The sequence below is a fragment of the Chamaea fasciata genome, unplaced genomic scaffold (genome assembly GCF_029207755.1).
Source record: "Chamaea fasciata isolate MVZ Bird 193981 ecotype frontalis unplaced genomic scaffold, bChaFas1.0.hap1 SCAF_24, whole genome shotgun sequence".
Taxonomy (NCBI): Eukaryota; Metazoa; Chordata; class Aves; order Passeriformes; family Sylviidae; genus Chamaea; species Chamaea fasciata.
The window spans coordinates 6,155,149-6,179,782 of NW_027094109.1; the positions used below are offsets into that span (position 1 = coordinate 6,155,149).

Consider the following 24,634-nt stretch of genomic DNA (forward strand, 5'->3'; position numbering starts at 1 on the left):
TCCACCTGCTAAACACCACATGCCCCTGCAGAACCAGGCACTGGAATAGAGGCCAAGGCCTCGAAATTGCTGCTCAGTTCTTCATCTCATACCCCTCCTCCTACCCTCTGCAGGAAGCAGGAATGCAATTAAAGACCAGACCCGGGTAAAAGATACATTTTGGAATCCTTCTTGAAGCCTTTCAGCCATTTCTTGTTGCTCTCAATCATCTCCTCAATATTCTTCTTCTCTGGCTCACTGAACTTGGAATGCTGGAAGAGCCGGATTTGTTCACTGTGGCAGTGAGAGAGAAAGAGAGAGAGAAGGGATAAGTGGGGAAAAAAAGAGGCCTGGGAAGAAATTATCCCAGAGATGAGAAAGTGATTGGCTGCTGTGGAAAAAAAAAAACCACCTCCTCTAATATTTTTATATATATATATCCTCTTAAATGTATATATATACACACATAAAATATATTATAATATATAATAGATAATATTTATATATGTATCAGTATATATATACTGATATATAAGCAGTTCATAGTAATTATCAAATTGTTATCTACTAGTTACGTGATAAGTGACCTAATAATCCCTGCAGAGAAACAACAGCAGCCCAGTGGAACAGCTCAAGGAAGAAGGTCCTTACTCTGCAGAGACATATCCCAGCTGGCTGACCAGAGGCCCAGGACTCCCACTGAGCGATGAGAACCCACCTGGAAAACAGACATTAAATATAGACCCCACAAAATCCACGGATCTGGGTGTGTTTGCCTCCCTGCACCACGGACACGCTGTCCCTACAAGGACACCAAGGGAACAGATGGAGATCCCTGCGTGCCACTGGGAGAGGGCTGGCTCCTCTTTTGCTGCTTCCTCGGGAAGAGCAGGATGGCAGGATCAGCCACATGCTGCACTTCTGGAATGAGCTTCTCATCCCTTATCCCCTTATCCCCCTTCCTACCAGCAGCACCAGTGCACCCAGCACTGGAAGCGTGAGACAAAGTCAGAAGTTGCACGCAGCAAAGCAGGTGGGATAAGGCCAGGAGACTCACCTGGGAAATACCTGTGCCATTTCTCTGTCAGCATGTTGTCCACTGACTGCCCTGAGACAGAATAACTAGAGCTGAGCCCGTTGCTCCGGGCCCACTGGTCCAGGGGGGACACCCTGGGGGGGTTCCCCAAGGAGCTGCCCCCGCCCAGCTGTCCCAAGGAGGGATATGTGGGAGGAGGGATGCCCTCGTGGAGTGTGGAGGTGAGGAGAGGGGGCTGCTGACGGCTCAGGGAGTCCAGGAGCCCCAGGACCCCGCTGAGCTCACAGGTGATGCTCTGCACAGAGTCCCTCAGGTGCTGGATCTTGTCCTGCTGGAGCACGGGCCAGAAATCCATTCTCAAGTCAGCTGAAGGAAAAAAGGGGCAGAAATGGATCACGGACCCAACGAGAGCAGCCTTTGTGCAAGCAACCCAACCCTCCTGTCTGCCTGCCCTTCTTCCCCCAGCACAACCGCAGTTACAGGCAACCAAAGCCCAGGAAAAAGCACGAGCAGCAGAGAGGGAATCACAGCAGCTTGGATGTGAGGAAGGGGAAGCCCAGACTCCTGCAGAAGAGCAATACAGATCTGCAGGATCTGAGGGAAATCAGAGAGATTTTATAATCCAGAGATTTGAAAGGCAGGTTCACTAACAGATCCCATCCCTCTTATCTGCCACTACAGGCAGGAAACAAGGTTTTGCAGTCAGGTGTGGTACACAAAGCAGTCCCAGACCTGCCTTGGCACAACTGGGCACAAATGACAACAGGGACATCAGAGAGGTGAGAGGGAAAGGCAGAACAGGCCTAGAGCCTCACACGCAGGGCACTTACATCTAGGCTGGCCCAGATTCACACTGGACGTGCTGTTTGTGTCCTCAGAGGTGCTCAGATCAAAAGTCACCACCTTCTTGACTGCAGAACTCTTCAGTGTATCTTCATCTGAGAGCTGGTCAGGAGGAGGAAAACGATGCCAGTAAAAGCTGCTGTATCATCCCTGGAACATAAAAGCTACTGGAAATCTGCCTACAGCTTGTCTACAGAGCCGGACTGCAGTCAGGCACAGGTCAAGTAAAGACAAACTTGTCTTCAGCCCCTGACAGCAAAGTCTGAATGTCCAGAGACTGCTTTGGCTCTGGAAGTGCAAGAGGCCGAGCCCAGCAGCCACGTGAACCAGCCCTTGCAGCAGGAGTCAGCGTGGTCGGTGCTGAGAATAACCCCACAACCCTTGCAGGGCTGGCTTCTCTGCACTGGGGCAAGAGTCTGACCACCAAAGGTCTGGTTCTCCTGCATCTGCTGCTGCCCTGCCTAAGGCCACGTGGTGCCAGGCAGAGCCAAGCACTCCAAGGCTGGCCTTGGTCAGGAGAGCAGGCTCCATCCCGGCTCACATGAGGTGACCTGCCCTTGTTTTCTCCACGCTCAATCCACGCAGCTTTTCCAAGCCGCTTTCTGCAGCCACACACTCAGCAGTCTGGTGCTCTCACAGAACGTGGCTCCAAAATCCAGCTCTGCTGGCAAACACCAGCCTTTGGCCACCAGCTGAACAGCCCTGACAGGGACCACGAGCTCTGGGCAGGGGGAATGCAGCTGGGAAGGGATGCTGGAGTTTACCTCCTCCAGCAGCGAGGACTCCAGCTGGTTGAGCTTCTCCTCCTTCTTCTTCAGCAGCACCTGTCCTTTCTGCACGGCTGACTTCATCTTGTTCAACTCCTTTGCCTCCTGCACAGACCAACAGACATGCCAAGGAGGGAAATTACACAGGAATGTCAGGAAATAATCCATGTCAGCAGCTGGGGGGACTTTCATCACCTCGTTCTGCTCAGCACAGGAAGTGCTGCCCCAGTGAAATCGCTCCCAAGTCCCCGAGAGTGTGGGAAGGGGTGTGTACAGTGAGCAGAGCACACGGCTCAAAGCAGACTCAGCCCAAGGAAAAGGAGGTTTCCCTTCCAAACCCACCCCCCAGAGGGTCACCGAGCCCACACCCACAGGATCAGAGCCAGGAGCTGATGCCAGGGCTGCGGGAAGGCTGCGCCACCCTGCACCCGAGCACAGGCAGCGCCCAGGGCTCACCTCCTCCAGGTTCTGGCGCGTTCCCTGCAGGAGCTGGGAGTGGGAACGGGAGCTGCTGGGATCCTGCGCGGCCTCCTGGGCCCTGTGCAGGTTGTGGTGCCACTGCAGGCTGGCCGCCCTGAGCGCCGAGCGCCGCTGGCGCAGGGAGCGGCTCTGGCGCAGCAGGAACTCCTTGGCGCTCCTCAGGGACTGCCCCTCGGCGGAGATGAAGCTCTGGACACTGCAGGGAACAGGCAGGGCTGTCCTGGCTCCCCGTGGCTGCTGCACACCTCACACAGCGCCCCCAAAAACGGGTGCTCAGTGCCCGGTGTGCAGAGCCAAGCTAGGAGCTCTGCTTGGAAAAGCAGAGCAGAAGGTTTTCCCTGGCACAGGGATGCTCACCGATCAAACTGCAGCTCGCCCTCCTCGGGGCCCTGACAGGCTGGGGAAGGCTCTCTGGACGACTCCTGAGAGGGTGACACATTGCAAAAACTGAGAAACAGGGCTGGGGGAAACAGAAGCCCAGGGCCCCCTTAGAATCCAGCGAGGAGCAAAAGCTTGGAATGACATCACCACGGCACTGCCCAGGTCCAAACACAGACCAGGGGAGCTCCCGATGTGACTTCTGAAGGTAGCAAAGACGTTTCTATCCAGACACAAGCCCTGCTTCTGAGTACCCCACACTCCTCTCCACCCACTAATAATAGACAGACATCTGCAAATACTACTGAACACAGCAGCAAAGAGAAATCCATCTCTGCACTTCCAATGATTTCACACGGAAGGAACAAATGCCGGGATTTTTCAAGGGAGTTTCAGCCTCAGATCTCACAAGGCAAACACCTTCACAGGCTGCTTTACTCACAGCTTGAGGAGCTCCTCTCAGGTCTTCAACACGGAGCTCAGCGTTCTTTCTTGGAGATCCCACACTTTCTTCTGCCTCCAGTTCTTTCAGAGCCTCCTGCTTGCTCTTGATTGCTGCCTCCAGCTCTCTGCCACAGGAAAAAGCAACAGCAGAAGCACTCGATTAGCCTGCAGTGGTGTCCAGAGTGATCTCCAGGCCACAGCTGTGCAAGACAACAGCGGGGCTGGCTCTGTGTGTTACACCCAGTGTAAGCCCTGGCTGGGCAGGGAAACTGCTTCCCACCCTTCCTCAGCAGCTCAGCCACCTCAGGAAAACCTCTTTGCATTTCAGTGCCCCTCTCACAGCACCTCATTAACCTCCCAAGGCGGGAGTGGAGGAGACAAACAAACCCAGCATGCAGAGGTGAAGGAGCAAATCCAAATTCACACCCTGAGTTAATAAAAAATCCGGAAGCAGCCCCCAGCAACTCTGTGCCCTCAATGGGCACCTCAGGATTCTGAAGGAACATGGCCCAACACAGAGCTCAGAGGTCAGGGAGAGGCCCAGGTTAGGGTAGAGAGGTTTGTCAGGGGCACAGGGCAGAATTTTTAGGTATTGGAGGAAATTTCTCACACACACCCAATGCGTTTCTGCAGCCTCTGGCTCCGGCACTGCAGCAAGTCCACCTGGGCCTCCAGCTCAGCCTTCTGGTCCTGCAGCTCCTCCAGGGTCTTCCTCAGCTGCCTGACAGACTCCAGGAGGCTGGAATGCTCCTTCCTGCTCTCCTCCAAGCACAGCTGAGAGGCTAGAGCGGCTTCCTGGAAGAAAACCAGAAAATCCCTCCCAGTCGTTTCCCCAAGAGCTCACAGGGGGCACACAGCTCACAGGGTCCCAGAGCTACACAACCACACACCCATCCTTGGGGAACAGGACTGGCTCTTCTCTTTGGGGAGCTCAGAACTAACCCACCCGCCAGCACTTCCTTTTCCTAAAGCCCCAGTTCTAAGGTGCTGCCTCAGCCCCAGAGCAGCACAGCCCCTCCCCAGCGCCCAGGTGTCCGTACGTCTCTTTTGAGGTGCATCTGTCTGTCCTCATCCAGCAGCAGCTGCCTCCTCCTCTGCAGGGACTCCTCCTGTGACACAGAGAAGGCAGGGGAGTGTCAGAGCCAGGACACTGCTGATGCTGAGCAGCACCTCAGGCCTGAGTCTCAACACCAAAACACAGAAGGATGCGTGTTGTCTGTTGTCAGATTTGCCTTATGACCCCTCTCACGGCCACTCGCTGCCCCCCAAGGCACTGAGCAAACCCAGAGCTCAGACTTCCACAGGAACCAGCAATGCTCAGTTCTGCTCTGACCTCTAACAAAGTGGGATGGCAGCAGAAGCCCTGGCTGAGCTTTTCTGAACAGTTCCCCGTGAGGAAGCAGCCAAAGGACTGGCACGGATTAGGGGAGCCCTGTGAGCCCAGCAGGCCGACTCACCTGGCTGAGCAGCTGCTCTGATCTGGCTTGGAGGTTTTTCAGGCGGATTTCAAGCTCGTTCTCTGAATCCTGGAGCTTTCTTTCCTGCACAGGGAGCTGAGTTAGAGAAAGGCACGAGCTCCTCCCTCCCCAGGGAAACACAATCTGGGAAGCGTGACCTGCCACTTGTGCCTCCCACCTGGGCTGTGCAGGGTGGCAGGGGGACAAGGTGTGCAGCCTCCAGGCCATCCCTCAGGAGTCCCAAGGACCAGAGGCAGAGCCTGCTGCTCACCTTCTCCCTGTGCCTCTGCTGCAGGGCCATCAGCCTCCCCTCCAGCTCTGCCTGCAGCCCCTTCACGTCGGCGTCGTGGAGCTGCCGCAGCCGCGCGGCCTCGCTCCGCAGCCCCTCCAGCAGCTCCGACCTCTGCTTGTGCTCCTGCCCGGCCAGGGGGACAGGGAAACACCTCTGTGAGGCACAGGGCTCTCCAAAGTGCAGCACGGACACACAGCACTCGCTGGAAGCCCAGCCCCAGCAGCAGTACCTCCTCCTGGTACTGCTCCTGGATCCGTGCCAGGGCCTCCCGGTGCTCCTCCCTCATCCTCTCCATCCTCCTCTCGTGCTCCTTCTCCACTTCCCGGCGTTTGTCGCTCATCAGCTCGCTCAGCTGCAGGGGTGGCAGGGGAAGAGGTTTCCCTGGATTGCAGCACTGCCCCGGAGTGGCCTCCCAAACATCAGCCTCCCACCGGAGCCCAAGCCCAGAGCGGGATCAGGGATTGTGTCCTGGGGAGTACAAAGCCTTCACCCCGCTGAGGTGAGATGCTGAGGGATGTCCTGTCCCCTAAGGCACCGCTGTCACACTGGGCAGGGGATGTGGCTCTCAGAGCTCACCCCACACCTGAGGAGGGAGCCTGAAGAACCTTCAGCACAAAACCATCACTCACCTCACGCTCGTATTCCTTCACTTGAAGGGCTTTTTGCTGCACTTTCTGATCTGCTCTCTGCAGCTCCTCACGCAGCTGGGCCTCCTGGCTGCTCTGTGCCTCTGCCAGCTGGGCTTGCAGGCTGGAAATGACCTGCCAGGAAAGCCACCCACAGAGACTCGTCAGCCTTTTCCACAGGATCCACTCCATGCCCTCCACAGAGCCCGGCACAGCCTCACCACCCCCAAACACTGAGCCAGAGCAGAACCACAGCTACGGCAGGGAAAAAGAGTTAATGCCACCCTCCCTGGCCACCTCTGGTGACAGCGTGAGTTAAAAAAAAAACCCCAACAATTTACATTCCAAGGACACCATCCTCACCTCATGGTGCTTCTCTTCTGCTGCAGACTTCAGCTGCTGGAGTTCACTGGCAAACTGCTCTTCCAGCTCCTCTGCTGCCTGTGGAAACAGAGCAAAACAGTGTGCTGGGAAACCTCTGCGCGTGGGGACAAGGTGCATTTGCAATTAAATTCTATCCAAAGGCACCAAGAAGCACAGCAGTAACCCTCCCCTCCACACGGGATCACTACCAGGTGCCTTTCCTCTCTCTGTGCTTTCCCTCCGCGCAGATCTCAATGAATCCCTGTCATGCCGTGCTGGAGGGATTGGAAACTGCCCCCCTGAAGGGTTCCCCAGCTCCCTGCAGGACTAAAGCAGCAGCCAAAGAGGTGTTGGGAGCTGATAACGTGGCTCAGTTTAGTTCTGATCTGATAACAGGGCTCAGTTTAGCTCGGCGAGACACACAGTGATCCTTATCTTGTCTTCAGATGCAGAGTGGCCATTGAAATAATTGTTAATCACCACTGTAGTAATAACTGGGGGAGTTCTCCTGCCCACCTCCCTGTGCCTCCAACAGCCCAGCTGGCATCTTCCCTTGGCTGAAGTGAGCTGTCACTAGAGCACTGCAGGTGTGAGTTAGTCCCGACACTGCACTGCCAGGCCAGCCAGGTGAGCAGGAATGGATCAAGAAAGATCTCACCTTCTTCTTCTCCCTGTCCAACCTCTCCCTGAGCTCGCTCAGGAACTGTTCCTTCTCTTGTTCCAGCTCGCTCATCTCCTTCCGCCGGGCTTCCTCCACTGCCAGCCTCATTTCCTCCAAGGCAAGCTGCTGCTTCCTCTCCAGGCTCTCCTTCTCCACCAGCTGCCGCGATTCCCACTCTTCCCTGAGCTCCTGCAGCCTGGCCTCCTGCTCTGCCCTGGGGGGTTTGGGAGGAGAGCACAGAAATCGGGATCCAGCACTGGGCAGGGAGGGCTGGGACCTGCTGCCACGGCAGGGAGAGGCTCAGGGCCTCCCTGTGAGCAGCTGCTGGGGCTGTGCCCGACCCTTCCCTCCCAAACCAGCACCTCACATCCCCAGGAATGGCAGCAGAACCTCTCACCTCATCCTCTCCTCCTCTGCCTCTATCTCTGAGGCCATTTGGGCTCGCAGTTTTTCCAGTCTCTCGGCTTTTTCCTCTCTGACAAGCAGCTCTTCTTCTTCCTGCTCAGATTTTGCCAACTCTTCTTCTGGGGTGCTGAAACAGAAAACAGAAAGGAAGAAAACAGGTTCAGGAGGCTCCAGTATCTCCCAGTCACCTCTCCAAGGGCTTCAGCTCAGCTGGGGATCTCACTGGCTGCGGTGACACTTTCATTTCCCCCACACACACCTGCAGGACCTGCTGCTGGCACAGGAGATGCAGCCCCAGCATCAAACCTGAGCAGTGTGGGTTTAAAACTTGCTGTATCATCATAGTTTATACTTCTTTGGGTTATTTTTTTTTCTTTTCTTTTTTTTTCCTTTTTCTTTAGGAAAGTGAAATCAACTCTCATTAAATGGATGCAGGCTCCCAGGCAAGGTACCTGGATGAATTAGCACATCTGCAAGCTCCATATTTCCATATTATACCTTTTGCTACACTTTTTTTTTCCCCCTTCAGGTGCCATTTCTGCATCTTCCTTCCCACCCAGACTGCATCCCCACGATGTTTCATGTCAAGATGCTGTTTCTGGCTGCTCAGAACATAAGCATCAAGTCCAGCAAGATAATACAGAAGCCTCAAGAGAAAAATTCCCCCAGGGAAAGGACACAGCTGCCAGTGCTGCTCCACCCCCTGCACTGCTCTCAGGTCCTGCTTTCCCACAGCCATCCCTGCCCTATTGCTGGAAGCCTTGCCTGGAAGTCCCTCTGTAAAACACCCCCTGTCAGAAGTGCAGATAGCTCCTCTGGGGTAACCTCATCTCCTCTAATGCTCCCATTTCCAGTCCTGTTCCCACCATTCAGGCCAGGATTTGAGCATCTGCCAGGTGGGAGAGCTCCAAGCACTGAGCTGGAAACTTCTCCCAGGTTAACCATAGCTCTGTGTGTGTGTGTGACCACAGCTCATCCTGCAGGATGCTCCTGGCAGGCTGGGACAGCCCTTCCCTGCACTGTCCACCCCAGGCTTTGCAGACCCTCGTGCACGGAACAGCCTGTGCCTTCCTCCTCCTCCTCCTCCTCCCTGAGAGCCCTGATCTGCTCCTTTCCCCCAGCTCTGCAGAGCAGCACCACTTCCCAGGTGGTGGCTGCAGTCTGTGGCCAGCAGCAATGAAATCCCACCTTGGAAAGGCTCGGAGGAGATGGAGTAAAAAAGGAAAGTACCTGAGGGGTTTTTCTTTTTGCTGATGAAGCTTTTCGGCTTCCTCCTCCTCCTCCTGCCCCATCTCCTCCTGGAATTGCTGAATTTTCTCCTCCTTTGCTTGAAATAAATGTATTTCCTCTTGCTCCAGCTCTGTCCCCACCTCCTCGACTATTTCCTCCAGGGACTCTTCATTAGGCTGGTTCAAGGACTGCTCGATTTCCTCCTCAGGTTGCCTACCAAGGAGAAAAAGCTCCTTTGGCAAAAAGGTGACAGGAAACAGAGTGACATAAAAGGAACAGGAACTCCTGCACAGAGCATCAACTCCAAACCAAAACTCTCAGAGCCACCTACTCCAGAAGCTCCACTGCTGACCTCAGGTGGATCCTGAGGGTCACTGGTGGATCCTCTTGGTGACTCCCAGAGAATCTCCAGCTGATAAATCGAGCCCAGCCCCAGCAGCACTCCAGGCCTAAATAACTCCAATTTTGGCCCACCAGAGCTCACCTTGTGAGGTCAATAAAATCTCTCTTGATGAAAAGCCCTGGCCAGGCTGCCAGGCACAGGAGCAGATGCCATCAGTACCTGCTCCCAGCCCAGGGATTGGTGCTTCTCACAGACCAGGTATTTTTCTGCGATTGCAACCTTAAGTGTGCTGGGAATTTGCCAGCTCCAGGCAACGGAAAGCCCTCAGCACTCCAAAAATTCAAACCCAATCTGGTTCTAATTAAGCTTTTTTTTTTTTTTTTTCAGACAGACAGCAGCAAAATTGTAAGTCTGAGAGAAGCTAAAGGGGAAGGAGGGGAAAACTGAGATTAGTCTAGGAAGAAACATTTTTGTTCTTTGCTAGTGAAGGCTGGAGCAGGAAGGTCTCACCATGCTGTGAGACTGGCAGTGCAAGGCAGAGGGACTTCTGCCAGGAATCAGGGAAATAACAGCCCCAGTTATTCAGCCTCGAGTCAGGAGAGAAAAGGTCATTTCTGCAGCCATTAGCAAAAAGAGCATGAGAGAGGAAAGGAGTGGGGCTCTGGAACAATCCCCCTTCCCTGGTGCCCCCCCAGAACACCACCTGCAGCAGGTGGCCTTTACAAGCTGCTCTGCAGAGCAATTCAGCCACTTGCACCTGGTTATCATGCCGTTCCTTTTGCCCCAGTTTTAGCTCAAAAGGAGACCCAGGCAGCACACACACGTTTACACAGCCCCACAGCTCCTATCAGAACAGAGGCTCCTTCCCCATCACCCCGTCCCCAGAGACACGCTGCCTAATTTTTCCAGCTGCATCTGCTGATGTGTTATTTGGCACGGAATGCAAAGTCAGCACGCTCACATCCACTGAGCTCCTCTGTCTCAGGGGGCTGCAGGTAGGAATCCACAAATACCACAAATCCACAAATGCCACCCATGGAGCAGCACAGAACAGCAGCTTGGGCAGGAGCTGGGCTCTGACCTCATTGTTTCAGTGCCACCAACGTGCCCAGTGGCTGTAAAACGGGGTGAATTGATGGGGCTTTGCCTTTCCCCCAGCTCAGCATCACTCAGCACTTGTGTGTGGAACTGTTTCTCAGGGAGGGCGAGCACTCACAGCCTCGGCAGTGACACCAGAACAGGGAAGGCTTTCCCAAAGACAAAGCAAACAGCTCTCCGTCATCCCACCGAGCCCGAGCCCGGAGCCACCACAGAGCCCGAGGGCTGAGCTGCTGCTCTCGCCCAGCCCAGCCCAGGCTGTTCACTTGGCACTCCGGCAGGGAACAGCTGCTGGCGTGTGCACACGGAGCCGCCGGAGCCCGCAGCTCCCGCTTCACACGCGAGCTCCGGCCACCACGGGGGGACAAAGGGACAAAAGCTGCCACAGCCACACCACCAGGGACTGACACGAAGCCCTTACACGTTCTGTGGGGCAGGAAGCTCCTCGGGATCCGCCAGGCTATCCAGGGCTCCCTCCTCCGGCTCCGCAGCCTCCGCCCCATCGGGATTTTCTAACCCAAAACGCTCCACTGGCGTCTCACAAGCACTGAGATCCCTCTCACTTGGCAGCACAAAAGAGGGGACAGAAGATCAGATTAGCTCAGGGCAGAGTCTAGTGGCTGCTGCAGGTGGACAAGGATGTGCAGGTGACACAGGTGGGCACCAAGCCATGCCTGCCAACAGGACCTGCCTGGCCAACACGGGGCTACCAACGCCACAGGGAAGCTCCACACCATTCCCACCAGCTCAGGTTGGACTAAAGGCAGCTGAGGATACAGGGCATATCAGCCTCAGAGCGCTGGATCCCTTCCCTGGGTTATCCCACTCTTTCCAGGCCCTTGGAGAACGTCCCCAAGGTGCGTCAGCCCTATCAGCCATACTCACACTGCTGTCCAAATTACAGATGGAAGTGTTGGCAGGCATGCTTGTATCTACAGTCCTACTTCATCTCAGAAGCACAGAGAGGAGAGACTAGGCAAGCACGAGCAGCTTCACAGGCAGAGAGAAAGAGAGGATGCTCAGCTGGGAAGCAGGAACCAAGTGATAAGGAGACAATTCCTGCGGGCAGAACACGTTTTTGGAGACCCTCGCACAAACAGATTCTCCAAGAACAAGGCTGCAAATTCCATAGAGCCAGTTGTTAAGACGGACTGCAGCTTCTGCTCATGAATTTTCCTGGCACAGGCAGCAGCTCCTTGGTTCCCAGTGTCCTGGAGAACGTGTAACTCTGCGTGGAGGCCAAGAGCTTTGACACAGCTCATCTGTAAATGCCAGGCTGGGGCTCTCCAAGGAGCAGGAGCTCGAGGGAGCACAGCTCACTGCTCACAACAGCATTCCAAACAAATCCCCACAAAGAGGCTGAAAAGAGCTGCCCTGGACAGCCCAGTCATGGTGGAAGCTGGGCTCTGGAATCCAGCATTCCTCTTGGGATAACAGCTGGTGATCTGTGCACATACCAGGACACAGGACAGCTTAATGCCCACACCTGGTCAGGGCCACCTCTGTGGAAGGAAGAGAACTGTTCCCATCACAGCTGGACTCTCCTGGCCCCCGGAACAGACACCTGAGAGCCTTTAGCTGCAGGCTCGGCCCAGCAGGACCAGTAAGGCTGGTCACCAGGCAATGGCCAGTGGCCACATCTGCCCTGTCCGACAGCCCAGGGCCCGGCACAAGGCTCAGACCATCCTGCCAGGAGCAGTGGGAGCTGTGAGGGAGGCAGAGGCCAGAGCCACAGCTGGGGAAGGATGGGCAGGCTCTCACTGCCCACCCAGGCAGAAGCTGAAGCCTGCTGAGACAGGGCTAAGGAGGCAGCAGGAGAAGCAAGAGGATTTAGTGGGAAAGCCCCTGGGAGAGGCTGCAGCTTTTTGGGGGGCTGCACAGGGCACAGCTGGACAGGCTGCAGTGAGCACAGCAGGGAGGGCAAGGCAGGAAAGGCAGCAGGAGCTGGAGCTGCCCACGCCTCCCCTGTGCCTCTGTCTGTACCATACCTGTCAGCAGCTTCTGTTCTTTTCCTTTGCTCCTCCTCTACACTGGCTTTGCTTTGGTCTTTTTCCTCTTCTCCCAGCTCCTGGGCCTGCAGGTAAAAGCAAACAGGAGTTTGTGGCTCCCTCACCATCAAAGACCTCAGAAGAGTTCTGTTGAAGGTCCATGGAATCAGCTGGGCCACATGGCACCCACGGGCTGTTCCAGAACGTTGGATGTGCCAGGCTCCTCTCCTGAGGGTATCCAAGGGTCTCCAACCAGCCCAGGAATCCTCCCAGAAGCACAGGAGGAGGCCTGGGAGCTCAGCTCCTCAGGTGAACTCCCTGCCAGCACTAAGAACCTGGGACACGGGTTTGGCTTTTCTTTCCTGAAGGTCGTTTTACAATCCCAAGTCACACTGAACCCCCTGGACAGCACAGGAGAGAAGTCTCCTAAAAGAGAAATGTCACACTCACAAAGTGCTGCGGCAAAGAAGCAAAGGATGCATTGTCTGGGACCAGAAATCACATCAGGACTCAGTCCTGCCTCCCAGCCAGGCTCTAGGGCAGGGTGTGATGGGCTGCACAGAGTCACCAGGCCAGGGATTTCTGACTCCAGGAGACATCAGCAACCCAGCCCCCTTGGCAGCACACCGAGCATTCATTTATGGCACAGTAAATACTTGAAATATGAATAGAAAACATTTGAATGTGAAACAGTCAGCTGCTCCTTTCCCCACCTGCCAGCTCCCAGATCCCTCTGTCCCTGCAGCAGGGACACCTGAGGAGGGGAAGGACTTCCCTCCTCACCTGTCAGCCCCACAGGAAGCAGGGAGAGCCCATTCATAAATTTTTGGAGACCCCAGCAGGGGAGTTCAGCCCCTGCCCTGCAGGGCTGTGCGTGGAGCAGGGCCAAAACGGAATTAAAGGCGGAATTAAACCCGCAGTAATTTATGCAAATGCTCAGCGGAGCAAATGGCAGAAGGATTCCCTGCAAGTGCTGTCACCTTCCATCACATCAGCCTGGGCAGAGCCCCCCAGCCCCGGCCCCCTCCCGCCCCTGTAACTGATGACTGCAATTCCCCAGAACCGAGGAGCTCAGCAAATGTTTCCCCGCTCCAAATGGGCTCTGTCACCGCTGCCTGCCAACGGGAGGGAGCCAGACAAATGGGGAAGGAGATCCTCCTGGAAAGCGGGTAACTCCTCTGAGCTCATGCACAGGGCTCCTACTGCCCCTCTGCCCCACAGGGCAGCCCCTCCCCAGGAATCCTGGGCTGCAGGAACCTCTGGAGATGTTTGGAAGATGAAGGCAGCCCCCATCTGCAGGGAACGAGGGCAGGTTTTAAGCCTTGTCTGTGGAATTATCAGATCCTTGCCCCTCCTGCTGCCCCAGGATCCCCAGAACCCCAAGCAGCTCGGTTTTCCACCCTGTCGCATCCCCGGAGGGCATTTCACATGCTCAAGACACAGAACCAGCTGTGTGAACGCAGGGATGACAGATGATGGGCCAACTCCTCCCTCCGCACAGCGCAGCTCCCAAGGGACCATCTCACATCAGCTCAGATCACGCTGCAAGGTGCCAGCCCTGAGCACTTGGGACAGGTTTGCCTCTTTCCTGAGGGAAATGGTCACAGCCCCGAGGCTGCCAGAGCTCCGGGAGCTTTTGGCCAGCACTCTCAGGCACAGGGTGGGATTTTGAGGTGTCTTTGATGGTGTTCGTGGGCTCCTTCCAACTCGGGACAGTCTACGGTTCCACAGTTCTGCATCTGGCACTGCCAATCCCTGGGAAGGGAAGGGGGGAAGGAGCAGCATCCCCTCTCCCAGGTCCAGCAGGACACATCCCACAGAGCCCTCTGCAGCCACCACAGCTCCTGCCAAAGCACACCAACAAAACCCCTCCAATGCCGCGCTCACGGAGCCGCCAGAGGCGCCTTTTGTCTTTATTTCTTTTTAACAACAGGATATTTTGCCAATACACTCAAAGCAAGGCGAGCTCCTGGCGTGGCACATTCCTCCAACCCCGAGCCGTTCCCGCCGAGCCTCTGCGCACAGACACAAAAGAGCAGCTGCAGTTCTGCAGGGAGCACCATTTCACACCCACCTCTCCCCAAACAGGGCTGTAACAGACCCAAACGTGCCTGCTCCAGGCAGCATTTGCATGCACAGTGCCTGCGCTGCGGGGAGGGAGAGGGGGAGCACAGCAGGCATATGTTTTGTTTTCCCTTCACATCTGATTATGCTCATTATTAGGCACGAGAGGACAGGTGTATTCTCCAGACACAACCTTGCAAACAGGATTGCTCCTCTCCGCTGGACAGGTGGGGAGTTTGCCACTCAGGGTCTCTCCTCCAGAGCAGTGGATCTGCTCGCAATCAGGGCAAGGCTGAGTAACCCCAGCTGGATCCTGGATCCTGCCTCCAACCAACGCTGAGATGGAGCGGGAGGGCTCCAGAGGAACGTGGGGCTGAGCAAGCCAACTCAGAACCATGCTGAGAAGACAAGGATAAGCCAGAGATGCACAGCAATCTTCAGGCAGAGCTGCCTGGCCAGTGCTGCATCCCAGGCTGACACAGACACGTGCACACGTTCCCTCCATGTGCCACAGACTCACTGAAAGGAGCCCCTTTTCCCCCTACATTAAAGCAGGCAAGACAACCAAATGCTTAAAAATAAGCTTCCCTCTACCAAAATCTGTCAGAGGGAGTTAACCTCCTTTTCTTCCCATTGATTCTATCGTGTTCTGCCACACAAATCCTTCCCATCTGCTTAAGAGAAAGAAGAGGACAAATATTCTCACAAAAGAAGAAAGGAAAATAGACTCCACTTCCTCCATTCCCCAGGAAAGCCGTTTATTGGCTCTCCTGTCGGGGCAGGATGAGCACCCAGGGGAGCCTGCCTGTGCACACCCCTCCAGCCACCTCTGCTCAGGGTTTATGTTCTTCGTGTAGCCACCTGCACCTCCTCTCTGCAGAAAAAACAATGCGCTGGTGGTGCTGCTGCGACCCCTGGCACCTCGCACATCAACCCCTGTCCACCTCTGCAAAGCACCACACCGCAGGATCCCACCTGCCTGTTCCCAGGTCACCGCTGACCCCTCACACAGCACTCACCTTGCACTCGGGGCTGTCCAAATCAGGAGACACAGTCCCCACCTCCAGAACCTCCTCGGAGAGCTGCCTCTTGAGGTCCAAGCCCTAAAGAAGAAAGCAGAAAGGATCAGTCTCTGCTGAGCCACCAGAGATCCTGAGACCAATACCCCAACACAGCTCAGAATTCCCGCTCCCTACCCCACTGACAGCGGCTCAGCAGCATTTCCCTTCACTGGGTCCCTCCCTGTGGGACCGAGGGACATCAGTGCCACACAGGGAGGGCACTGTCCCACCCCAGCGCACCCTCCCGTGCCACCGACCTCAGCAGGCAAGGAACATCCAAAGGGGGAACACTCCAACATCATCCCCAGCCTCTAGCGCTCCCCTCTGTGATAGTGCTGCACATTCCCAGGGATTCCTTTCCTCACAGCCAGCCCCCACAAGTAATCCACCCTCGGAGACAGTCTGGGGGGCCCTGCACACACGTGCCCACACGAGGCAGAGCCACTTGCCAGCAGCAGGAAATAATGATATTCGCAGCCATTTGCTGGCCACGCTGCCTCTGCTCCCACTGGCAGATGGCAACGGCAGCTTCCTGCCGAGATGAAGAGATGCTGATGGGCATCTCCCCCCAGCCCAGGGCCGCCCTCCCCCCTGCTCTCCCCCTGTGCAGAGGGGTCTCCAGCCACACACGCCCCCCTCAGCAAAAGCTGCTGAGCCCCTAAAGCACAATTCTTACATTGCTTATTATTTTCCCTTTTTCTGCAATTATCCAAGTACACTCTCAGCTCTCCGTGACCTACTTTTCCAGGGATATTTACCTCGCCCACAGCCCCAGCCTGCGAGGTGCAGGGTGGCACTGCTGGCCTGTGCCACACGCAGCTGCGAGGGGTGGGCACTGCACCCACTGGCTGCACCACCCCAGAGGAGCCTGACCAAGGGAAAAGGAGCTTTTGGTGACTCACCACAGGCTGAACCACCTCACGGCTGGAGCACTTGGAGACAGGCAAGTCCTGCTCACAGCTGCTGACCCCGGATGCCTTTGAAAGCTGAGAGGAAAAGCACATTACAGCCTGTACGTGTCCTACCCCTGCAGCTTCACCCGGGCACTGCCAGCACGGCAACTGCCACTGGCAACACAAGTCTGGCCTCTCTCAGGGAAGAGAACTGAACGTCGTGGGCAAGACACCGAGGATGTGTGACCCACAGGACAAGCACAAAACACCACAGGAGGGCAGGAGGCAGGGCTGGGGAGGGCAAAGAAGTGCTCTTTGAACACCCCTGATAAAAGGCACTTGCTTCCTCTCCATTCTGCAAGGATCTCTGCAGCTCTCAGAGCTCCCAGCCCACCAGGCAGCACAGCACTGGAGCCGTAAAAGCACTTTAAAATTCCACTTTGCTGTGCCTAAGTGCAGCGAGGGCTCCTGCATTCCCGGCCATTTGCAGCTGCAGGGAACTGCTCCGTGGGAGCAGCCCGTGGCCCTGCTGACTTCAGCAGAACAGCTCAGGTGCACAAAGCACACAGATGAGTTTGGGAAAGCAACGCCCTCAGCTCTTCAGGACCGGGCGCGTTTTCCAGGCTCGGTTCTGTAGTTTATCATTTCTTACAGACATTACGCATCAGTGAACTTGAGAAATCATCAAAATCAGCAGGAAGGCAGCCAGATTGGAGAGAGATCGTTCATCAGATCCCGTATTCTGGCTCGGATCCTACTCTGGAACGTGAACGAGAGCGGACAGCGCGTGTCTGGCAGCCCAGCTGCGGGGCCAGGCCACGGGCAGCGTGCGACACTCAGCCCAAGTCCCTGCTCCTGCAGCGTGGCCAGTTCTCCCTCCACAGTGGGAGGACTGGAAGGTTCTGTGCTCCCAGCTCCAGCTTCTGAAGCAGCCCTGAGGCTCCGTCCTTCCCCACTCCAACCTCGCACCCCGCGCGGAGCCGCGAACGCGGCGCCAGGCAGCTCCTTACACGCCTGCCCCAGCTCTGAGCAAGCTGAGAGAAACAACAGAAGGAGAGAAACAAAGCAACACGGACAGCTGGGCTCGGCATGAGCTTCATTATCAACCCTGCTCGCCCAGGACAGACGGCAGCACGGGAAGCTGAGACTGTTCCTCCTCCCAGACTCAAAACACGTGGCGTAGTCGAGGGTTTTGCCTGTCGGTGGCTTTGGGCAGCATTTGGTGTGTGCAGGAGGGAAAGACTGCCCAGCTCAGTCCTGAAGATGCCCAGCTGGGAATTCAGAGCACTCATGCCCCCCCAGGAATGACTGCCCTGCTGACCAGGAAAGCACTTGGACTGGCTTCACAGAAAACCAGACAGGGCTCCAAGAGCTTTCCTGAGTCAGGGCCTGACGAGACGACGGGAACAGCCAACACCAAAACCACACAGGCAGGACTCTTACTTTGCCATCATCCAGGCAGTCCTCTGATTTCGAATCAGCTGCTGCTTCTTCCCTCTCTTCATCCAGTACCTTTTCTGCACAGGACACGGTGTCAGCAGTGGCAGCCAGGCTGGCCAGCTGATCTGCCCCGGCCCCTTCCTCAGCCGGAGAGGCGGCTCGGGGCTGCCCAGGAGAGCCGGCCACGTCCGCCCCTGCTGCACTCCTCTCCCCCTCAGACTGAGGCAGCTCCTCAGCTGCAGAGGCGTCTCCTTCCACCTCAGCATCTTCTTTATCCCCAGCTTCATCCCCAGCAAGTTCCTGCTCCTTGTTCTGGGCAGACAGGCCGCTGTCAGCGTCTCCGGGGAGGATCTGAACCGGAGACGGAGGGCACGCAGCGCCAGAATCCAAGGAAGACTCTGGCACTTCTTCAGGATGTCTCGATTTTAAAGACTCCTTCTAGGCAGCAAGTCAAACACAATTATAGACCCAATATTCTCCTGGGGGATGCAGAAGTCAGGAACAGCACAGGCTCTCCTACAGCAAGCAGCAAAATCACAAATCTTTGGGTGACTTCAAGACCTGTTTGACTTCTTTTCGCACAGTCCCATTCCAAGGCAAGGGACTCCATGGACATAACCTCATTCATTTCTTGGGCTCTGACTTTTTTTGATCTGGTCTCAGGGTCTCAGGGGATAAGAGTGGCTGTGCAAGGCCACCAGCCCCTTGAGAGCACCCGACGTGCCCCACAGCAGGCCCATTTTTGCTTCCGCTTTGGATCTGTTCAGTGAGAGATGGAAATTTGTAAGAGACCATGACAGGACGTTTCACTTCTGCCTGACATTTCAAGCAGAGGAGAGCAGGCAGGATCACCATCCCACCTCCCAGTGGGACAGACTGGAGGGTGGGCACGGATTGAAGGCACCACTCAGAGCTCAGAAGGAGCCCGTGACTAACACAGGAGGCTGAGAGACGGGGGAAAAAACAACCCCAAATTCAAGCTGAGTCACCCAAAGGTTCAACTGCCTCTCCCAGCAGCGGGGAGGCCACAACGCTGCCCATGGAGAGGGGAATAGCCAGGAGAAGGCTCCCTCATCAGCATGCACACAGACCTGCTCGCACGTCCCACTTCCTCACTGTTTTATTAATGCCGCGGTGTCTTGTCAAACATTCCCTGCATCCTGTGCACGGCGTGTTCTGTACACTGAGCGCATATTTTAGCGGTGTATTTTTATCAGAGTGCCTCTGGAACGCTGTCAGCTCCCAGCCCGGGGCTGCAGTGCTCCCCAAGCACGTTCTGAGTGTGTCACTGCTCTGCCAGACCTCCCCGGGGCCGGGCGAGCATCCAGCGGGATGGAGAGGACAGAGGAGTCCAGCTCTGGGAACTTCCCAAAACTCCTGCATGCAGCTCTGGGCCTCACCTGCAATTCCCTGGTCCTGACAGCTCACAGCCCCTGAACAGCAGAGATTCCCAGAGTCACCAACCAGCCACATGAGGCTCCCTGGGGACACCAGCACCAGAGAAAGGTGGGCAAGAGAAACTTCTTTAGTCACCCTCGTGCTTCCCCTTTTATGGGGATTAGGGTGGCTGGAAAGTTACGTTCCTTTTGGACAACTTGCTTCAGGGTTCTCCTGAGGACATCCCACCAGGAGACCCGGCAGCATCCAGGATATCCCAAATGAGGCCAAGCAGGATCCTGATGCTTAAACAGGATCACACACACACCAAAATATATCAATACACCTGCAATGGTGTGCACACAAAAGGACTTCCCTCCAGGCAAGTCCACCTCAGCTACTGAAATATCCCAGAATAATCTCTTTGGCTGGCAGAATCCTATTTTAATGGCAATTACAGGCAAACCCTTTGTTAGCCTCACACCTTGATGATCACAAATGCAACTCTGCAGAGAAGAGGGAACTGTGCCAGTCACACACACAGGTGGAGGAGGAGGGAGGTTCTTCCTCCTGCAACAACAGACTGTGGATTTTCCATGGATTTCAGAGCTGGACAAGTCATTTGGGTTATAACTGGCTTTGGGTGATCTTTTCACAAGCTGTAACGTTCTACCTGCCCTGAGTGGCACTAAGTGATGGGAGATTCCTGCCTCTCAAATCATTACTTCCAGTGACCAGCATTAAACTTGAACCAACAACAGAAAGAAGCCGAGCAGCTGCAGACACACACCACAACACCAGAAGCTGCCTACTGCATGCAAAGCCTGGGTGGCACCGTGCAAGCAGGACGGGGATGCCAGGGAGCCACTGTCACCTCTGCCAGGCTGGCAGCTTCCTCCTCGGGGCTCCCGTGGGGCTGGGCAGCAGCTTCAGCAGCATCAGCAGCACCAGCTGATGGGCTGCCACGGTCCTCCTGCTCCTCCCTGCTGTTCTCCTAGGCAGGGGGACAAAGGCACTTGCAGAATTCCCCACGTCACCTTCCCAAGCTGAAGTACTCGCCCACCTGGGACAGGTCAGCACCCACCACACACAACCCTAGAGCAGAGAGCTCTCCAGCTGAACAGCTTTCCTGGGAGTTCACAGGCCCAGATTCCCAAACATCAAGCTGTTGGATGTTTCACTGCTGCTTTTCCTGCTGGCCAGCTCCATGAATTCACCATTCCTCCAGACTCTTCCCGCCCCGGGTTCCCTGCGAGCCGTGTCTGATGCTGCTGCCTCCACTGCACCCAACATCCTGGCTCAGCAAGCCACTAAAACCACCTATTTCCCTTGAATACAGGCATCCAACCCTGACCACGGGCTACATGAAGCCGGTTTGTTTCCTGATTTCACCCAGTACTGCTCAGATTTCCCCTCAGGACTTGCTACACAAACCCTTGTCTCCTGTTTTGCTCGGGAGCAGGCCGAGGCTCGCTCCCAGGAATGCTTTTCTACTGCCATCTCATGGATCTCCAAAAGAATTCTGTTTTCCAGGCGGAGCACTGCTGTCTCATCAGGACTAGGCTATCACCCATCTGGGTTAACAGCCTGGCTGTTGGGCAGCAATTGCCATTCCATAATAGATTCCCGAAGCCCCATCCCCGCGGCATTGAAATGCCAGGACAGCTCTTTGTTCCTGCACACATTAACATTTCAGCGAGGAATTGGGCCCCCACAGGCTGCTTGTTGTCTGGAGATGAGAGAGTCAGGGCTCTCTTTGTCACATCCACTTTAGCATAAGCCTTTGCAGATCCTGCCCAGCACCGTGAATAGGTTCTCCAGCAAAGTACTTTACAGCTTAATTTTCGTGCGCCGTGAAAAGGATAAGGGAAATACTCTAAAACACTTTAAAAAGAAATTAATTTGCCTTTCAGATACTGGAACAGGATTTTTCAAAGCGGTGAGAAAGGATTAATGTCAGCACAAACAGTCGGGCCAAATCACCGGAGCTGCTTACAACGCACTTCCCATTGTGCCCTTGTCATCTTAAGCCTGATCCCGGCTAAGGAAGCGCAGGGAAAGCACGGCACAGCCTGCACAAGGCCTTGGGTGCGCTGAATGCTCAGTGTCTCAGCCACGGGATTTATCAGCAGGGCAAGAAGAAAGAAAACCAGGTTTTGTGCAGCCGCAGAAAAGCGGCCACGTGCAGCCCACATGAAGATCCCTGCGGAAGGAGTGACAGCGCAAGAGCATTCCCACAGGACGATCCCCTCTCCTCTCCCAGAGCCAGCACTGCAGCTTCAGCCTTCCCTCCACACCCCCTGACAAACCCCGTGCAGGATGGCAGTGCCTCCTCCTCCTCCTCCTCCTCACTGAGCCTTCCTCCCACATCAAGTGCAGTGGCACCTCTCGCCGGAGACCCTTTTCCACCCTGGAAAAGCAGATTTTCCCTTGCCAGCTTCATCTACCTGGCATTATTTTTCCTGTCTTGAGGATGAAGCAAAGCTCCAGCCTGTGCAAAGATGTCTCCTCAAGTCCCAGCTACCAAACCACAACCACCCCAAGCACAAACCTCCCTTCAGTGCCCACCCCGCTGTCCCCTGTGTGCCACATCTGGCTGCTCACAGCCCCCCAGCCCTGCAGCTGGGCCTTGCTCTCCATCACTCTGCTCCAGGCTGTTCCTGCTCCTGCATGACAGGAAACTCATCCCTCTGGCACCATTCCTGCACTCTCATCCCCTGCCACAGCTCCTCTCCCACCTGGGCAGCCTCCCCTGCCCATCCCACCACCGTGCTCTTACCTCAAAGTCAAAGCTGCCTGCCAGGGCTTCAACATCCAGGTACACGTTTTTTGACAGTCGTGTTGTCCCAGGGAAACTCTGAAAGATTTTTAAAAAAAGGCCAAAACTGAGTCCTGACCTGTGCAATGCCACAGGAGGGGTTCCCCAGCAGTGAAATTAGGCAGCAGAGCCATGGCAATGCAGCTACAGCAAATTCACCTTGGAATGACACCGTGGCAGATGTTGGTTTATGGGGTTTACCATGGGAAAATAGGATCAGGTGCTTTTTGGGGACCAAACAGCACAAAGAAGAGAGAGCACAAACGAAAGCCCAGGGGAAAATGGAACAGCCATTACCAGGGGAGCATCAGGAGGCTTCAGCTACAAGGGCACACAAATACCTCATTTTCACTTTCTTCCTCTTCATTTCTCCATTTCTCTGGCGCTGCCACGTCCAGGGAACTTTTCTCTTCACAGATCAAATCCAGCAGGTTCTTGGTGCGGCCGGTGGGCTTCCAGATCTCTGCAGGCTGTGAAGGCCAGAAGAAAGGCAAGTGAGAAGTCAGACAACGGGAAAGGGGAGAAAGAGACCCACTGAGACACGGGGCAGCTGCTGGGTTCTGGGAGGGAGATCGATTTCCTACCACTTAACATGTTTGTTTATTTTTGAAGGTGTTTATGTCTATGTTTTGCAAATATTTTGCTTTGCCTTCCTTTACAGGTCAATTTCTTACCACTTAACAAGTTTTATTGATCCCCAGGTCACTTTCTAGTAATAAACAAAGCACTGAACATAGTTGTGAACTTTACATTCATCAGGACCATAGTTCTTTTAATTTTATTCTCAAATAGAAGAGTGAAAATGGTTTATGAAATTGTATTGTCGGTATTGTTTGTCACGCTTTGTTTGGACACCAAACTCTACTGAAACTTAACACACTTTTTTTCCTCTGCAACAGTCACTGAAACATTTCTCTCAATCTGCTAAACATAGCAGAAGAAAGCTCACCACTGATTTAGCACTGGGCTCCCTAGAAATAGAAGAAGGAAAGAAATAGAGTTTTTTAACATACAACAGTACTTCCAAACTGACAGAAGAACACAAACCCTGTCATTTAAGTGTCCCCACACCTGTGACCCTTTGCAGTGTCCTTCCCAGGGCACGTTCCCAGGGAAGAGGGAGCCTCACCAGAGTTTCTTCCCTGGGGGTGAGGCTGGAGTCCAGCACATTCTCCAGGTCCAGGGACCCTCGAAGGGCGACGGATGAAGACGGGCTGAGGCCACGGAGAGGAGAGAGGGTGCCCAGGGGAGGCTGGATGGGCGCCAGGTGGGAGCCTGGGGGCTGGAGAAGCACAGGGAAGTCACTGGCAGGACAGCACAGGTGTGCAGCTCACACTCCTGGCCTTGGAACGGGACAAACAGAGACCCCACACCCAGCAGGCACCAGCACACGGGACAGGTGAGGAAACAGGGTTTGATTTACTCACACATTTTGCTTCCCAAATGCTCCTCTCCCTCCCAGACACACCAAGAGTGTGTGTTTACTGCAGAGTGTCTAACAGCCAAAATTCAAGGTGGTTCTGTCCTCAGTGCTCCTGGCCCAGCTGGGTTTGGGGTCACAGGGCACTTGTCCATCCCCTGCCCAGCCCTCCCCAGCAGCACTGCAGGCAGAGCCTACTCACAGGGCGCTGCTTCAGGAACTGCTTCTCCTTCTTGTCCTTCTTCTTCTTCTTCTCCTTCTTCTCTTTCTTGTCCTTCTTCTCTTTTTTCTCCTTCTTTTCCTTCTTCAAGCCGCCCCGTGCCAGCAGCTTCTCCCTCTCCTGGATGACCAGCTGCTTGTAGTGCTCATCACAGGGATGCTCCCACATGGAGCAGCCATTTTCAAAGTTGAAGTAATAGATGTTACCGCCCCCAATGTCTTGGCTGCACAGCAAAAACAGCAGGAAAATGTGAAAGAGCACGTTAAAAATACAGCTGCACAGGCCAGGACATCTTTGCTGATGGCGTGAGCACCTGAAGCTCAGGGAAGAGGAGTCTGATGTCTCCATGAGGCCAAAACTGTACCAGTGTGGGAAGCAGCTCTCCCAGGATGCTCATATCCAGCTTCCCAAATGGTTTTTCCCCTTCTTCTGCCACCCCAAAAAGCCCTGAACTCCTGCTAGCCCATCTAACCCTATTCTCTGCCAGCTGGAAGCGCTTCCCCTTGTCCTGTCACTGGGAATGCCCCAGCACAGCCAGGGCTCTCACCAGGCCTTCCACTCCGGGGGCAGCGGGGTCACCAAGCACTCCCTGGCCAGCCACAGCAGCTCCGACTCCTTGTCGGGGTCAATCCCGATTGTTGGCGCAAAGCTCCGGATTTCTGGGGGAAACACAAGAGGAATCTCTGAAGTTGGTCTGCCCAACAGAGCCACCCTCCTCAGCTAAAGCTGTGGGCACGCTGGGAGATGCTGAGCACAAAACAAAGCTGCCCCAAGCCGGCAGCAAAGCGCTGTGTGACACCACAAAGTGACATTCAGCTCTGCTAAAATCCCGTGTATTCTACCCTCTCCACCCAATTCTGAACTGGTTCCTCAGAAACCAATTCCTGTTCTCTGAATACACCTAGAAGTGACCTGCATGCCTGAATTTCCTTCTGCCAGCTCCTGGGAAGA

At 55.1% G+C, this 24,634-nt stretch overlaps 1 protein-coding gene across 6 annotated transcripts in view; it reads right to left on the minus strand.

Annotated features, from left to right (window-relative positions):
- The window catches only part of CEP164 (centrosomal protein 164), a 29,007-nt gene that overhangs the window by 2,632 nt on the left and 1,741 nt on the right, over positions 1 to 24,634 (minus strand). For 3 of the 6 annotated variants that reach the window (XM_066203435.1, XM_066203432.1, XM_066203431.1), the window contains 29 exons: positions 24,231 to 24,342; positions 23,666 to 23,906; positions 23,173 to 23,325; positions 22,385 to 22,513; positions 22,005 to 22,082; positions 20,100 to 20,219; positions 17,852 to 18,286; positions 16,418 to 16,501; positions 15,474 to 15,557; positions 12,391 to 12,476; positions 10,824 to 10,964; positions 8,962 to 9,174; positions 7,724 to 7,858; positions 7,324 to 7,540; positions 6,666 to 6,743; positions 6,306 to 6,437; positions 5,906 to 6,028; positions 5,656 to 5,799; positions 5,385 to 5,468; positions 4,968 to 5,036; positions 4,544 to 4,722; positions 3,926 to 4,052; positions 3,463 to 3,527; positions 3,082 to 3,301; positions 2,623 to 2,730; positions 1,846 to 1,960; positions 1,037 to 1,381; positions 631 to 697; positions 157 to 273 (listed from right to left, as the gene is read on the minus strand). In XM_066203435.1, coding sequence (XP_066059532.1) covers positions 157 to 273; positions 631 to 697; positions 1,037 to 1,381; positions 1,846 to 1,960; positions 2,623 to 2,730; positions 3,082 to 3,301; positions 3,463 to 3,527; positions 3,926 to 4,052; positions 4,544 to 4,722; positions 4,968 to 5,036; positions 5,385 to 5,468; positions 5,656 to 5,799; positions 5,906 to 6,028; positions 6,306 to 6,437; positions 6,666 to 6,743; positions 7,324 to 7,540; positions 7,724 to 7,858; positions 8,962 to 9,174; positions 10,824 to 10,964; positions 12,391 to 12,476; positions 15,474 to 15,557; positions 16,418 to 16,501; positions 17,852 to 18,286; positions 20,100 to 20,219; positions 22,005 to 22,082; positions 22,385 to 22,513; positions 23,173 to 23,325; positions 23,666 to 23,906; positions 24,231 to 24,342 — 4,201 coding nt within the window. The remainder of the gene's footprint in view (positions 1 to 156; positions 274 to 630; positions 698 to 1,036; positions 1,382 to 1,845; positions 1,961 to 2,622; positions 2,731 to 3,081; positions 3,302 to 3,462; positions 3,528 to 3,925; positions 4,053 to 4,543; positions 4,723 to 4,967; positions 5,037 to 5,384; positions 5,469 to 5,655; positions 5,800 to 5,905; positions 6,029 to 6,305; positions 6,438 to 6,665; positions 6,744 to 7,323; positions 7,541 to 7,723; positions 7,859 to 8,961; positions 9,175 to 10,823; positions 10,965 to 12,390; positions 12,477 to 15,473; positions 15,558 to 16,417; positions 16,502 to 17,851; positions 18,287 to 20,099; positions 20,220 to 22,004; positions 22,083 to 22,384; positions 22,514 to 23,172; positions 23,326 to 23,665; positions 23,907 to 24,230; positions 24,343 to 24,634) is intronic. The other 3 variants (XM_066203433.1, XM_066203434.1, XM_066203436.1) reach the window with 3 other exon arrangements.